At 44.0% G+C, this 17032-nt stretch overlaps 1 protein-coding gene across 3 annotated transcripts in view; it reads right to left on the reverse strand.

The window, feature by feature from the left end:
- VWA3A (von Willebrand factor A domain containing 3A) overlaps positions 1-17032 on the reverse strand; it is a 48667-nt gene that overhangs the window by 5677 nt on the left and 25958 nt on the right. For all 3 annotated transcript variants that reach the window (XM_080980942.1, XM_080980941.1, XM_080980940.1), the window contains 10 exons: positions 16282-16426; positions 15381-15573; positions 14156-14226; positions 11756-11914; positions 11201-11291; positions 7588-7701; positions 5696-5793; positions 5197-5349; positions 2882-2990; positions 1278-1422 (listed from right to left, as the gene is read on the reverse strand). In XM_080980942.1, the coding sequence (XP_080837068.1) occupies positions 1278-1422; positions 2882-2990; positions 5197-5349; positions 5696-5793; positions 7588-7701; positions 11201-11291; positions 11756-11914; positions 14156-14226; positions 15381-15573; positions 16282-16426 (1278 nt within the window). The remainder of the gene's footprint in view (positions 1-1277; positions 1423-2881; positions 2991-5196; positions 5350-5695; positions 5794-7587; positions 7702-11200; positions 11292-11755; positions 11915-14155; positions 14227-15380; positions 15574-16281; positions 16427-17032) is intronic.

Raw genomic sequence — 17032 nt, forward strand, 5'->3', positions numbered from 1 at the left:
GTGGAGGGGAGGTTGTAGCCTGCAGGTGTATCTCATTAAAGGGATCCAGGAGAAACTGCTTCTGTCCAGAAGCCCAGGTGGGGGCTAGGGCCATAGCACTCCTTGAGATGGCAACACTGCAAGGGGTACCTATTTGATGTGTGCCATTAGGTCCTCTTTGCCTTGGGTTGACCCCAAACAATAAACCTCAGTAGGCTGCCTAATGCTCAAACGGTTTCCCAATGCCTTGCCAAACCTTTTCATATGTAATCAATAAAGTCGTGGCCTGATTTGACCTAAGCTACATGTCCTATGTAATCACTGGCGTTGGTCCTGGGGGGTAGGGGCGCCTGATTTACACAATGATGTTTACCTCACTAAGGCTTGCGCAAGAGTGTTAAAAGGATATTGCGCAAGATGCCTGCACTGATTAAAAACCAAAAAGAAAAAAAGGATTATTTATGCCGTGAAATTACAATCTCCTATGGGAATCTCCCACACATTCTGGGTGGAGAATTGGAGATAACAATTCCCTCCTAACTGAGTTACTGAAATTGAAACATGCCACCGTGCAGTAGCTGGTGGAAACAGGCATGGTTGTATCATTTGGGCTGCCAGAAACAAAATAAAAAAAATCCTTCCAGTAGCACCTTAGAGACCAACTAAGTTTGTTATTGGTATGAGCTTTCTTCAGATACATCTTAGAAGGACCAAAACACAAGCCAGTCACTACATGTAATTAAATCAACATTTTATCCTTTCTGAGAAGAAACACTTGAGGAAAGCCATATGAGAGTATTTGAATATTCATAAGGGGGCTACTTTGGTGGGAAAGCAAGTTGATACCCCAAAGCATGGTCCTCTCAACGACTCCTTTTTTCTAATCTTAAATTCAGTTCTCCACATTTCCGCAGCAATTTGCGGATTCTTAAAAAAAATTTAAAAAATCCTCATGAAAATTCTTCAGCATTTTAGTGCAAATTTCACCTTATAAACCCATTTTTTGTATATAGTCTTGATTAATGCACATATTTTTGTAAGCAGTTTCTCCTACTATAATGCATGCTATTTTCATAAATATATTCATTTTTGTGCACGTTTCCCCCTAATATATGTATTTTGGTAAACAATGGGTCGAGAAGTGCATTGCAAAATTTGGAGACGTGTGAATTTATAAGCATGGCTGTGTTTCAGTTTTCAAATTGTTTCGGAAAGTGCAAATTCAATAAGTTCGCCATTAAATCTGAACTGACTTGAGTTTCTCCCTCATCTTAAGGTCACCTCTGCACCTTCCTTACTTCACATTATTCTTCCTCAGCTGTTCCCAGATAAGGGAGGTGAGCTCTTTTGTGACCTCCTGCAAAGAACGGTCCATGGAACCAGACGTATCAATCAGGATGCAAACGTTCGCTTCCAAAATGACACCAAACAATCGACGACTACCTATTTTTTAACAAAAAGGGGAACAAAGAAATAAAATGAGCAGGTAGGCTGCACATTCAGATGGGCGGGGTGTTATTGCATTTGTTTTTGTGGTTATAATGCCACTGCTTCTCTCCTGATTTGTAAGGTTCCTTTCACTCCGCAACACCCATACTTTTTGTAACACAGACAGGGGAACTGAAGGCCATTATGGGCTGAGTTGAGCTGACCTGCATTTTACAAAACACAAAACTCAACTAAGTGTGTTTGCGCACAGATGATGTGGGGCTGGGTGGAACTGAACAGCCGCAGGACAGTGAATCCCATCCCTAGTCACCACCACATCTAGCTTGTCTCTCAGCTCAGTAATTAAACTCAAGTGGCCTTGCACCGGTTACCATCTTTAGGTCTTCATTTCTCACTATAGTTTTTTTTTAAAAATGACAGCGATAATATTAATTAATAATAAACTTCATGTGAGCTATGGGCTATTCAAATGTTGGAAGCCGTCTTACAAATAGTTATCACCTCTCCTTTGTAATTTCTGTCTCAGAACTATTGCAATGGCAGAATGTTAGCTGTTCTCATGCAATGTCTTAAGAAAGGGGCAATGTTGGTCTTGTCTTTTGGTCAAACTCTGCTTCCTATGAACACCCCTGGAATGTTAAGTGTGCTTTCTCCATGAATCCTTTGGCTGGCCACTCCATACTGGAAGAGTCAGCTCTAGGGGTCTGGCTGTAAGAGCAGCTGCTGCTGCTGCCACCACACACAAAACAAAGCCTTCTCTCCGTTAGGTTTAGAGCAGAGATGTGTCCTTTAGGGCTATTGAGTCAAGGAGATCAACAGTTGGAGGAGCCACAGTCAATGACAGGTAGAGGCAACTAATTCTAGTTTTGTTCCCATCCTCCTCCCTGCTGAATTCTACAACAGACATCCTTGAGATTACAGAAAAGAAAACGGAGGGCGGATCTACACTTGCCGTTTATAACATTAAAAATGTATTATTAAAATGTGACACCAGAGGGCGCTGCAGAGCAGCGAGCCCCCGGCAAAGGGAAACTGCCATTAAGCATGATATTTTATAACGTTTAGAAGAGGTGCTGCCTCCTGGAGTGAATCAAGGTTGGCTGGGGAGGTAATATATACCCATCCAATTTTGTCAAAATATCTATTATCTCCTTTATACAGGAAGAACTACTGGGGGAACTGTAGAAGGCAATTTGTGGGTGAGACGGAGATAAAGTTTAGTACACTAAGTAGAGCTCTGGCTTTGAGAAGGACAACACTGAGTTCAAAATCTTGCTTAATCACAAACACCTTGGATTATCTTAGACAACTTAATTTTCTCTCAGCCTCAATTCATCATCTAGTGAAAGGAAACTTCCCTCCCAAGGCTGCATGAATTAGCTTTGTATCCTAGGGCAATAAACAGATATTATCAACACTGCAGCGACTTCTCATTCTTAGAGGTAGTACACACCTGACAGCAGCCACTGGACTCTCCGAACATAGCACCGCAACACTCTCTCCATCTGCTCAATGTACACTTCCAGGTCCTTGGGCTGAATCTGCAGATGTTTGACAATACCCTAAAAACACAGTTTGCATTTTTGTCACTACAGATGTGCAGATGTACAGTGGTACCTCCGTTTACAAACTTAATTCATTCTGGAGATCCGTTCTTAACCTGAAACTGAGCCAGTGTGGTGTAGTGGTTAAGAGCGGTAGTCTCGTAATTTGGGGAACCGGGTTCGCGTCTCCGCTCCTCGACATGCAGCTGCTGGGTGACCTTGGGCCAGTCACACTTCTCTGAAGTCTCTCAGCCCCACTCACCTCACAGAGTGTTTGTTGTGGGGGAGGAAGGGAAAGGAGAATCTTAGCTGCTTTGAGACTCCTTAAAGGGAGTGAAAGGCGGGATATCAAATCCAAACTCTTCTTCTTCTTTTTCTTCTTATCCTGTGGCACGCTTTTGCTAATGGGGCCTCCCACTGCTGCCACACCGCCAGCGTGTGACTTCCACTCGCATCCCGGGGCAAGGTTCGCTACCCAGAACACCTACTTCCAGGTTAGCGGAGCTCGTTACCCGAAGAGTTCGTAAGGAGGACAGTACGTAACCTAAGGTTCCACTGTAATGTTAAATTAAGGTCATGTCAGATATCGATATTTTAGACAGGGTAGAAGTTCCTAGACTTTGGTGATCACGTTAAATAATTACCTGGGTGCATTTGGGGAAAGGGTGCGGGCAAACTTGAGGGAGGATGGCTGGTGGTGGGAGTTGAGGGTCATAGGCCTGACCATGTTCTTAATTAACAGATTGGGTGAAAAATCTATTTTCAATTGTTCACTGGGCCATCTTGAAAATAATTCATTTGAGAGCCAAGCTATACACAGGAATATTAATTAATAACTCTTCTTTTAAATGCATAGGGATAAAGAACATCTTTGTTTGGTCCCATGGCCAAGAGAAATAGGACCCAAATCTTGCGTATTGGCTCCTTCTACATCCCATACCCTCCAACATTTCACCGATGAAAATAGGGACGTCTTAAGGAAAAGGGGGACATTATGGGATCAAATCAGAAACCGGGACAGCTTCTCTAAATCACGGACGTCCCTGGAAAATAGGGACATTTTGCAGGGTCTGACATCCAAGTTCTTACTCCCATTTCCTTTCAGTAGCTTTGCCAGGGTCACAATGGGGTCTCCTGTTTCTTAAAAAATTCAGCCACATCTTTGGAGCCAGAAAGAAGAAGGCTCAAGTATTTCATGAAAATTTTGTTTTTATATACAACAGCAGCTTATTCTATGATTTCAAAAAGGCCAGTGTAAATTTGACTGGAACACAGGAAACCACATTGAAAGATAATAATAATAATAATAATAATAATAATAATAATAATAATAATAATAATTTATTTATACCCCGCCCATCTGGCTGGGTTTCCCCAGCCACTCTGGGCGGCTTCCAACTGAATATTAAAAACAATACAGCATCAGACATTAAAAACTTCCCTAAAGAGGGCTGCCTTCAGTTGTCTTTTGAAAGTAAACTAGTTGCTTATTGCCTTGACATCTGCTGGGAGGGCGTTCCACAGGGCAGGCGCCACTACCAAGAAGACCCTCTGTCTGGTTCCCTGTAACCTTACTTCTCACAATGAGGGAACCGCCAGAAAGCCTTCGGTGCTAGATCTCAGTGTCCGGGCTGAACAATGGGGGTGGAGACGCTCCTTCAGGTATACAGGACCGAGGCCATTTAGGGCTTTAAAGGTCAGCACCAACACTTTGAACTGTGCTCGGAAACGTACTGGGAGCCAATGCAGATCTCTCAGAACCGTGTTATGTGGTCCCGGCAGCCACTCCCAGTCACCAGTCTAGCTGCCGCATTCTGGATTAATTGCAGTTGCCGGGTCACCTTCAAAGGTAGCCCGACGTAGAGCGCGTTGCAGTAGTCCAAGCAGGAGATAACCAGAGCATGTACCACTCTGGCAAGACAGTCTGCGGGCAGGTAGGGTCTTAGCCTGCGTACCAGGTGGAGCTGGTAGACAGCTGCCCTGGACACAGAATTAACCTGTGCCTCCATGGACAGCTGTGAGTCCAAAATGACTCCCAGGCTGCGCACCTGGTCCTTCAGGGGCACAGTTACCCCATTCAGGACCAGGGAATCCCCCACACCCGCCTGCCCCCTGTCCCCCCAAAACAGAAAGATGTTGGCGTCAAAGCAGAAGTCTAGGTAACTGGCAGAAATAAGACATTTTTTGTACCACAATAGGAGGAAAAGCCATAAGAAGGACTTACGTGAATCTCTACACTCGGGAAGATGTCACAGTATTTTGCTGAGACTTGCTTGTGCAAAGATGCCACCATTTCCTTCTGATGCACACACTCAGGTCCAAAAACAAGACTGGGCAAGTCTAACTTCAATTTCTTTATACTGAATCTGCTCAGCCACTTTTTGAGAGAAAGGAGGACAAAATAATAACTATGCTCAACCATCTTATTTATTCAGAAAGTTATCACCCCCTCCCCTCCTCCACAAGGCAGATGCAGCTTACAGATATAAATTGAAACATACAAACAACCATAATGCCAACCAATAAAACACAAATGTATCAAACTAAAAATGATATGTTTAGGATGCATATCAGTCAAAGACATACTGCCGCCCTAGGCTTCTTTGGGGAGAAGGGCAGGATATAAAATGAGTGAATGAATAAAATGAAGAACACTCAATGCTTCCACAGCAATTTATATCAAAGCGGTAAAATCAATAAAGAATGGAAATTATGAATCATACCGCTTTACTGGAGCATATCTCTTCTTCAAATGGCAAAACAGGAACAGGAATCTGCTTCTTCACATTTTTCGTGTTTGAATATTTTTTATAAACTGCACCTAGGAAAAAAAGAAGCTGCAGTTTTCCACTCTGGGCAAAAATATGCTTCATGCCTAAAAAATATGGCATGCCATATGCTGGTGGAGGCATATATAACTTGCATTATCTACTTCCTACCTAATGTAAGAGCTCTACCATATCACACCAAGGATCCATCCAGTGTCCCACTTCCCCAAATGGCCAGCTGGATGCTTCTTGAAAGAGCTTAAGCATGAAGGCAACAACCTTTCCCCATGTCCCATGTCTGGAACAGAAATCAGTGCAACTAACACAATTGGTGTTTGCTGTTGCTTTCAGTCCGCAAACAATATGACATTGACTGCATCCTCTGCACTGAAATGAATGGGGTGGAATAACATAACGACTTGTGTAATTTACAAAATTAATTGCATAAATGGCTTAATTTCACCACATCAGACAGCAAGAGAAATAATCTAGGTTTTGGCGGAAGACAAACTGCAGGGGAATGTAAACAGTGCTGCATGTGACAAATACATGATAGAATGGAAGATGATGTCTTCCATCATCCCAGTTTGGCTCTACTAGAGGTAAGTCAAGCATTCTTAGGTAAAAAAGCTGCAGACTCAAAACTGGATGTTGAAATCACTGATAGGCTCCACCCCTACTTTCACGGGAGTAGAACAAGGAGAGGCGATCTCGATGGGACTGACAGCTGCCTCTCCTTCAAGTCATCTGAGAATCACCACCACCACCAGAATTCCCTTTTAGCCATCTTGTAACATTATTTCATATTAAATTAAATATGATATATAAAAATTAAATTATATAATTTAATATTTCATATTAAATTAAATATGGGACGCAGGTGGCGTTGTGGGTTAAACCACAGAGCCTAGGACTTGCCGATCAGAAGGTCAGCGGTTCAAATCCCCACAACGGGGTGAGCTCCCGTTGCCCAGTCCCTGCTCCTACCAACCTAGCAGTTCGAAAGCACATCAAAGTGCAAGTAGATAAATAGGTACCACTCCGGCGGGAAGGTAAATGGCGTTTCTGTGTGCTGCTCTGGTTTGCCAGAAGCAGCTTAGTCATGCTGGCCACATGACCCGGAAGCTGACAAACGCCGGCTCCCTCGGCCTATAGAGCGAGAGGAGCGCGCAACCCCAGAGTCGGTCACGACTGGACCTAATGGTCAGGGGTCCCTTTACCTTTACCTTTAACATTATTTCATATTACTTTTAGGGGAGACAACAGTCACCAGGAAGAGCTATTTGCCACCTCTCCCCCCTCCACCAGTTTTGTCCACCTCCCACCCTGAATAATAGCTGAAATTCTCCCCTCTGCTGCCATTCCACCACTTGCAATAGGGCTCAGCCAAAGAATTTCCAGTGATAAATCTCATTTGAATTAAAGTCATAGCACTTTAAGTGGCATCAAAAAGCAACCTACGTGTAGGCTGTAAACAGGACCTAGTGTGGTGCTGAAGACATAAGCCAACAAATGCTTCTAAAACACTAACCCAGTGGTTCTCTACCTGTGAGTCCTCAGATGTTGTTGGACTACAACTCCCATCATCCCTAGCTAGCAAAGCCAGAGCTCAGGGATGATGGGAGTTGTAGTCCAACAACATCTGGGGACCCACAGGTTGAGAACCACTGCACTAACCCCTCTTCTCACTCCTCCGACCCCTGAAATGCCTCCCCTCTAACACACTCAATCACTATTGGAACAAGTCAGAGAAAAGGAGAAAATCTGCAGTGAAACTCCTCATTATCAAAGTTTTAAAACTCTGCTGGTTTGGTAAGAAAAGGACCGCACACCCTGGGGACACCCACCTACTTTTTTTCCTTTGTCAGCATAAAATAACAAGAGAGAAACCTCTGGACGCTTCTTTGACTTTAAGCTGTGTTTCTTTTTCCCGCTTGTCAGATAAATTTCCTTTGAAGGTACTGCAACACAAGGGCAAAAATTAATTATTATTATTCTATTGAACCTAAGAATGCAGTGCTTATCAGAATATTGATTTATCATCATCATCATCTCTGGCAGGGTTTAAATCATGGGGCTATGGAGAGGGGGTCCGCCAAGCTACAGTGTTAGCAAACTATGGAGAAGGTCATGATTTGGCACTGAAGCCCAGCTCCCAAAGTTCAGACACTGCCCTGATTTGGCTGCTTTAAGCAGTGCTTTTTTCCTGGGGGGAAGCAGGAGTACGCATACCCCTAAACATTTTGTGAATCTAAGTTTGGCCTCACTGAGGGGCAGTATTTCAATATGAGTAGGAAAATGAGAGTATCCCTAAACATTTTTTTAAAAGAAAAAAAGCACTGACTTTAAATATCAAGATTCCCTTTTAGGAAACAAAGATGAAAAGGGGAAATAGGCAAGGCTCAGATGGATCCACAAAGGAATACTGCAGAAAACTTGCACTGTGGAACTTGTGGACAGTGTGAGATAAATACAGTGGTACCTCTGGTTGCGAACAGGATCCGTTCCGGAGCTCTGTTCGCAACCTGAAAGGAATGCAACCCGCATCTGCGCATGCGTGGGTTGCGATTTGCCGCTTCTGCGCATGCGTGTGACGTCATTTTGCACATCTGTGCATGCGCGAGCAGTGAAACCCGGAAGTAACCCTTTCCGGAACTTCCAGGTCGCCACGGGACGCAACCTTAAAAGACGTAACCTGAAGCGAACGTAACAAGAGGTATGACTGTATGTTATTAATATGAGGAACACTGTTGCCCTGAACTCTTCCCTTAGCCACAGTTATAACCTGCCTTTTCAGCCCTTTGTGAGACCCTTGACTCACAAACATCAGTCAAAGAAATATGCAGTCGAATGTTTTCTTTAACTGTTAACGACAGTAGGACCCCCAGTAACTATGTAACAGTTTTCCTAAACGCAGCAATCCTTGAAACAATTTTTTAGCTTTCATTCCATCTGGGGCAGCAGGGCCCATGACACTGGCTTCCACCTGCCTTCTTCCCCTACTTGAGCTGGTTAGTAGGGCTTACGCACTGGATCCAGGATCAGTGGGGAGGGGATCCTGGCTTCAGTTGAGTTGAGTGCAATCAGCCCCAGATCATCACAGGCTCTGTTGGGCCACAGAGTGAGATGGTCCTTAAAGCATCCTGGGCCTAAGTTATTCAGGGAATGGTACAGTGGGATAGACGCCTATGAGAGGTGATGGACTCTCCCTCCTTGGGAGGTTTTTAAGCAGAGCTTGGATGGCCATCTGTCATGGATGATCCAGCTGAGATTCCTGCATTGCAGAGGGTTGGACTAGATGACCCCGGGGTCCCTTCCAACTCTACAATCCTATGATTCTAAGAATGGCCCAGTTGCAGATGGGAAGCCAGTGCAAGTCTTTTGACACTGGTGGCTTGTGTTCCCAGTCTAGCTGCAGCATTCTGCACTGCCTGAAGCTTCTGGACCAGACCCAAGGATAACCCCACATATGGGGGGCCACTAGGGGCGCATTGGAAGATGGCCAACAATAACATCTCTCCGGCCCACATGAGGTAATTAAGAGGCTGTTATGGGAGTATGCAGCCTCCCTTGTTGCCCCAAGGAAATGGGGAACACTGCCCTTGCCTGCTGTGCCCGTAAATCACCCCCGGAATCAAAAGAAGGGGGTGAGGGCACTAGGCAGAATGCCCTTGTGTGGACTCCGGCTCTCCTGGAAGCTGTCTCTGATCGCGCACTAGCTGCAGCAAATTGGAAATAAACAATTAGAAAGAAGCAAATGCACATATTTCAAGTGAAGAATGGGGAGTAAAGACTGCTAATTGAAGGGATCTCTGTGAAAGAAGAGCGACGGGTCGGATCAACAGGAATATAACATGAGAAGATACTTCAAAGGCTTCAAAGGCTCGGTATGTCGGCAGCGGGACTGGATGGGGGGGACTTTTTTTTTCTTTCTTCTATGTGATTAGCCAATAATCCCCCCTCACAAGTCAGAACCGTCGCTTAAACGACCCAAGCTGGATGATTTAAAACTGTGTGGAAATGAATTCTAACCAAAAGCATGTTTTATGGAGATCGAGAAAAGAACAAGAGCTTTTGGGACGACGCAGCAAAAAATAGAGTCGCCATGTTGGCAAGTTCTGTCGAAAGATTTACGACCAGGAGGAGGAATGGATTTGTTTTCATACTGCTGGCGAACCTCCTCAGAGGACTAAGAAAGGCGACAGATTTGTGAAGATTAATGATGGTAAGAGTGCTTTTATCTATGGAAGTGATGATATACGGAATCCATCTGGATATGGCTCTTGGACGAACGGGAAAATCCACACAGGATTACAATTTGTTTTGACCCGCTTATGGAGACAGTCAGAAGAGGTCACAAAGAGAAAGGAAAAATATATGAAAATAACAAGATGAGATGTGGAAAACATCAAGAAAGGACTGAATAGAATTATGAACATTATTTGGACAGATTTGTGGACATTAAAGCAGCAGTAAGAAGATGATTGGATCCCCTTCGGAACTTGAAATATGGGTACCCCCAACAAAAATTTAAAATTCGGCTTTGTAATTTGGAATTTATGTGATGTGATTTGATTTGATTGGTCGGTTAATAAAAATTATTTTTTTAAAAAAAGGATAACCCCACATACAGCCTATTGAAGTAATGCAGTCTTGAGGTTCCCAGCGCATCAATGACAGCAGTCAGATTATCCGTATCCAGGAATGGTCATAGCTGATGTATCAGCCAAAACTGATTAAAGGCATTCCCAGGCACAAGAGGTCAAGCAACAGTGAAGGTTCAAGGAGTATCCCCAAAGTGCATACCTGCTCCTTCAGAACGAGTGCAACCCCACCCAAGGCTGACAATTGGCTTATTCCCTGGATCCAAGAGCCCCCGCCCACAAGCCCTCTGTCTTTGCAGTGTATTGTCCCTCATCCAGTCCACCACTGCATAGGCACTTGTCCTGGTCTTTCAAAGCTTATCTTGAATCAAATGTCATGGAGAAACAGAAATGGGTATCATTAGCAAGCTGAGCCATCCATCAGAAGCATTAGCTGCCCAGGAAAGAAGAAGTCTCTTATTTTAAAAAATGAAACATCATTCAAGACTGCAGGTATGGATCTAGCAACCTGTAGAGTCTGCAGCTGCAGTTCCTTGTGACAGAAGAAGTCTGGGCATGCCTACATCTTGGGTTTACCCAACTCAGTCCTACTCAGAGTAGATCCATTGAAATTAATGAACCTAAGTTAGTCATGCTCATTAACCTGAATGGTACCACTCTTCAGTTGGACTAGCACTAGATGCAAGCCATACATTATCAAGAGCCAATTCTTCTCCAGACGCTTCACCCACTTCATCCAGCCTTACTCAGCAGGCTTTGCTATTTCATCAAGCTGGTAGTAAACAAAGCTTGAAACAACAAATATATCTATTTGTAATCTTGCAAGCAATAGCAATTCAAATCCATTCACACACACCTGGAGGAATTTCCGCTTTGGCACTTGGTGGACGCCATAGGAGAGCTTTCATCGTGCCATTTCTGGCCCCATCGGGCTGGTCTCTGAAGTTCTAAAAAGGTACAGTTAACATCTGAGAAAACCTTCTGCCACTTTGCCCCTGCCTACCAGCATGCTATGTGGTTCTTATTTTCAAAACCGCTTTTGGGATACCACAATGGCAACAATTATGCAACCAGATTGCTGAGTGGAGCGCCTGGACAGGTCACACCTGTGGTGAGAGAACTGCTCTGGTTGCCAGCCAGCCAGCTACCAGGTCATGTTCAAGGTCTTGTTGTTTACTTGGCCCTGAGCATCTTGGGACCAGGCTACCTGAAAGACTGCCTGGCCCTGTATAGACCTGTATGATCTGCACTCAACCCTATCACAGAGCAGCAACGCACCCCCCACACACACACACAGGTATTTTCAGCTTTCGTCCCTGTATTGTAGAATCATAGAAGCCAACTCCTAGGGACATGGTTAGTGGCACCGATGAAGGCAGTTTTCATCTTAAAATACCAAACAGTGTCATACCATTCTGGCAAGAGTGAGGGCAGTTGGCTTTGGAAATGGCAACCTCTGTGGTCTACTTTTCTTCTGTGTTTCTAGCATTGTTAGGTCTCCTTCAGGCATCAGCTGATTAGCCAAATGACTTCCTGAACGTTGCCTTAAGGATCCCACTAGTAAGGCACACTGAAAAACAGAAGGGATAGGAAAGGTTTGGACTTTCCCTGGAAAGCAAATGCAATGCGGGGGAGGGAAGCCTTATCAGTTTCTATCAGGACTGAACTCAAAAGGAAATAGCTAATGTATGGCCTTCAGTTGGGCAAAATGGGGTGCTTGTGTGTTCCCATTCCATAATAATTGGAGAAATACAACAGAGAACCACACATACACATCCTCTTCTGATGTGCCTTATGCATCAATTAAAAAAATATATTTCTTGTTCTCTCTTCTGATATGGTCTTTGTATTATTATTATTTTGATCACAGTCTCTTTGTATTTGTATTGGAATACTGAACATAATTTGTTCTTGTTTCAATCTGGTTGTTAGCTGCCTTGTGGGGCCAAACCTGACAATGGAATGTAAGACAGGAATTTGAAAAATCATCATCATTGTCATCATCAACATTAGATGCTGTTCCCAAGCCATCAATTACAGTGGTACCTCAGGTTAAGTACTTAATTCGTTCCAGAGGTCCGTACTTAACCTGAAACTGTTCTTAACCTGAAGCACCACTTTAGCTAATGGGGCCTCCTGCTGCTGCTGTGCTGCCGGAGCCCAATTTCTGTTCTCATCCTGAAGCAAAGTTCTTAACCAGTAGCACTATTTCTGGGTTAGCAGAGTCTGTAACCTGAAGCGTATGTAACCTGAGGTACCACTGTATCATCAGCACAGTATGATGTTGTTGTTCCCAAGTCATCCATCATCATTGCCCATGAACCCAAGAGGATGCAGTTCCTATGTCATTGCAAATTTGGAAATTCACCTTTCCATTTCATGTTTTATGGGTTTAACAATGGAACACCAGCCTACTCAGGCTGTCACCAAACCAATGGCCACCAATGTGGATAGATTTACAAGGGGATGAAACATAGGCCACATCCACACCATACATTTAAAGCACTCTTATCACAATTTAATAGTCATGCCTTCCCCCAAAAGGATCTTGGGAAGTGTAGTTTGCTAAGGGTTATGAGCATTGTTAGAAGACCCCCCATTACCACCCACCACCCAAATGTTACAGTTCCCTGGGAAGATTGCTAAATCACTCTGGGAATTGTAGCTCTGTGAGGGGAATAGAGGTCCTCTAACAACTCACAGTATCTTTTGTTGTTGTTGTTGTTGTTGTTGTTGTTGTTGTTGTTTAGTCGTTTAGTCGTGTCCGACTCTTCGTGACCCCATGAACCAGAGCACGCCAGGCACTCCTGTCTTCCACTGCCTCCCGCAGCTTGGTCAAACTCATGCTGGTAGCTTCGAGAACACTGTCTCATCCTCTGTCGTCCCCTTCTCCTTGTGCCCTCCATCTTCCCCAACATCAGGGTCTTTTCCAGGGAGTCTTCTCTTCTCATGTGGTGGCCAAAGTATTGGAGCCTCAGCTTCAGGATCTGTCCTTCCAGTGAGCACTCAGGGCTGATTTCCTTCAGAATGGATAGGTTTGATCTTCTTGCAGTTCATGGGACTCTCAAGAGTCTCCTCCAGCAACATAATTCAAAAGCATCAATTCTTTGGAGATCAGCTTTCTTTATGGTCCAGCTATCACTTCCATACATCACTACTGGGAAAACCATAGCTTTAACTATACGGACCTTTGTTGGCAAGGTGATGTCTCTGCTTTTTAAGATGCTGACTAGGTTTGTCATTGCTTTTCTCCCAAGAAGCAGGTGTCTTTTAATTTCATGACTGCTGTCACCATCTGCAGTAATCACGGAGCCCAAGATAGTAAAATCTCTCGCTGCCTCCATTTCTTCCCCTTCTATTTACCAGGAGGTGATGGGCCCAGTGGCCACTGGACCCACAGTATCTTTAAGAAACCACAATTCCCAGGCTTCTCTGGGAGGGGGGAACCATGACTATTAAAGTGGTATAAGCATCTGGTGAGGATACGGCCAAATTAATGGAAGATATTAATGGCTACTCATCATGACAACTATGTAGTACCTTCAATATAGGAGGCAGTATGCCCCCGAGTCCCAGTTGAGGGAACCCAAGTGGGAGAGGTCTATTGCATTCATGTTGTGCTTCCCATAGACATCTGGTTGGTCAATGTGGATAACAGGATGCTGGACCAACTAGGGTCTGATGTGGTCCAGAATAGGTCTTCTTAAGTTCTTAAATGTGAAGCAGATCCTGTACATGACTGAACAGATGCATCCCATTCAACCTAACAAACACAGCACCCATTTAAGAAGAAGAATATCTGAACGTATACCTTGTGAGAATAGTTGACAGCTTTTTCCATTTCAGATAGGATAATGCTGATATCGTCACTTTCATAGATGCCTAACAGGAAGAGAGAAAAGTAGAGGGAAAAGGCCAGCAGAAGGACATGTCCTTAAACTCCCTAGCACTTAATTTTTTTTTAATTGATCAGTAAGCAACTGCAACATGGAGAAGCATATTGATCATTGATTGTCCCAGAACCGTTTCTGTTGAAACATTGTAGGGTTGAGTTGTTGTTGTCCGTTTCATTTCTATACCACTTTATATTTTTAAGAAAAAATAATCTCGAAGCGGCTTACAACCTACATTAAAACGTCAAATAAAACAACCCAAAATAAAACTTTACTGAAGAAAGTTAAGTGCACGATCAAGGCAACTAAAATATCATCTTTAAAAAAAATCTCAAAATAAAACATGGTGAAAGGAAGTCAAATATAAAACAGCATAATTATCAAAAGAATAAAATATTATCAGAAGCATAGGACATATCCGCTGCTGTTGCTGCCAATGCTGCCTATGGTGGTTCATGGTGGGCGGTGGCTGTGGCCTCTTGCCTCTTCAGCAGACTCAGCTTTTGTAGCTGGAGCTGAATAAGGATGGGAGCGTGAGCAAGTAAAGGAAAAGTTTTTCTAAAAGTAAAAGGAGGTCCCAATAGGGTTGCAGAAGATTCCCAGTTCAAGTTCAAAACCACGTGTACCGTTTGTGAGCAAGTGGAGAACCGCAACAACCTGCCCTTCACCCTAAGGTCTCAAGGTGGGTCACAACAATTTAATGTAATCTATTTGACAATATTTCTATATCGCTTACATTAAAAGTAATCTCACAGCAGTTTACAATATACATTGAATCAGTGTTACAGATAACTGGGCAGAAGGTACAGGGCCATCATTTCAGGGAAGCCCAAGTAAACAAGTTTTTACTAAATGCTGGGCTGCAAACACCCAACAGTCACTATCTTCTGAATAAAACTACACCATCTGTACTGCTGCAGGTTGCAGCTTTATTAGCAAGGTTTCCTCCTTTGATCTTAGCGAAGGTAGTCAGTCCTTTAGCATCCCAGGCACTGGAGACCCTGAGAAATACACTGTGTGTCCCAGGGCTCCTTGGGCCAGGGATACACGCCATTTAAAACACAGCATTAAAAACAGTTTAAAACAAATTGCAATCCTAAAAATGCATGTCACAAACAAACAAAACATCTGAACATCATATACCTGTCTCTCCAAACCAATGAAACCGACCATTGCCAGTCTGGGCAATTTCTTTACAAATCACAGCCGTTTCATTCAGACTTGCATAACGCGGCGGGATATCATCAAGGGAGAAACCGTCGACGCTGAACAGACAGACATGCAGCTTCAAGTCACAGCCGCCACAGACCTCAGCCAGGTAAGAACAGATGGCATGCTGGAAGGCAAGAATAGAAGCCATCGGAACCACTTGGGAGTATTGTTTGATGATACTAATTCAACAATTTTAGCATTTGTATAGCGCTCGCAGTCATCACAGTCTGTAAGGCAAGGTGGGAATCCTTTTCCAAACTGAGGGCTGCATTTCCTCATGTGCAACTTTCTGGAGGCTGGTTGCCGTGAGAGGCAAGGTGGGCAGAGCAGCCAGAATGACTCTGTACAGTAGTCAACCTTCCAGCCAGGCAATAGCCAGTGGTTGACGCACACATCTCTCTGCCCTGGCAAGTAAGAGTCATTGCACCACTCAAAGACACATTCCCGCCAGGCAAAAAAGTATTGAAGGAATGCACAGAGAAAGGGCAGCGAGGGGCGTGGCCTGAGAAGAATTGCAGAGTCTGCATACAGAAGCCTGGAGGTTGTTACTGGCCCCTGGGTCAAACTTAACATAGAGCACACAGCACAAGCCCTGTGAGGCAGAACCACCTTAGAGTCCAGGGGGGCCATCTCACCCACGGCATTGTGGGTGCCCAAGCACCCACAGCCACCTGGAGTTGGCTCCTATGCTTAGAATGCATGTAGGAGAACACGTTTGAATACATACAGGTGTCAAAGTCTCTCTGCAAGTGCAAAGCTAGCATGCAATAGTTCAGACAATCTAGCAAGCAGCTCTGGGCAGATGGTAAGCTGGTTTGGGGATTTTACCCACCTTTTCTTGGTCAGGGACTCCAGTCGTAAGCAGGTAAATGCTTTGAGATTTATGCTTGTCTTTATCTTTAAAGTCTATCTCCACAGCTCTTCTAAGTGCGGTCATAAGATTTCTAGTGCCTTCACACTGAAGGGTCAGTACCCAGCTAGAAGAGGTGTTGAACAATTATTTTATTTTATTTTTAAATGCCCAAGTATCATCAAAACACTAACCATGGCTTCCAAACATTTTATGACTGCCATGCTGGCTCATGCTAACAATCCTAGGGCAAACTCAGGTAGGGATAAAAGAAAACATTGATTTCTGCTCCGGCCCACATTTGTCACACTGCTGTTTCCATTCAGCTGCAGTTCGGCTTCTGAGGGAAATGATGCTATATGTCACAGATATTGACATAATTAATTATGTAAATAATTATGTAATTATTATGCAATTCCACACCGTTCATTTCAACGCAAAGGAAACACAATGCAAATGGTGGGAAAAGTCATTGATTACGTATCGTTTGCAGAATACAAACCACAGAAGGAAATACCAATCGTATTTGCTGCATTGGTTTCCCTCCCTGACATGGTAGAAATAAGCGGACATTGGCAATTTCTGCCCCCATTTGCATCAGAACTCTTCAACATACCTAGGCATGGGAAAGCTGTGGCCCTCCAGATGTTGTTAAACTGCAGATCCCATCAGCACCAGCCAGAATGATGCATGGTCAGGGATGAAGCTAAACTTGTGGGAGGCCACAATTTGT

The sequence above is a fragment of the Podarcis pityusensis genome, assembly GCF_964106645.2.
Source record: "Podarcis pityusensis genome assembly, chromosome: 14".
Lineage (NCBI taxonomy): Eukaryota > Metazoa > Chordata > Lepidosauria > Squamata > Lacertidae > Podarcis > Podarcis pityusensis.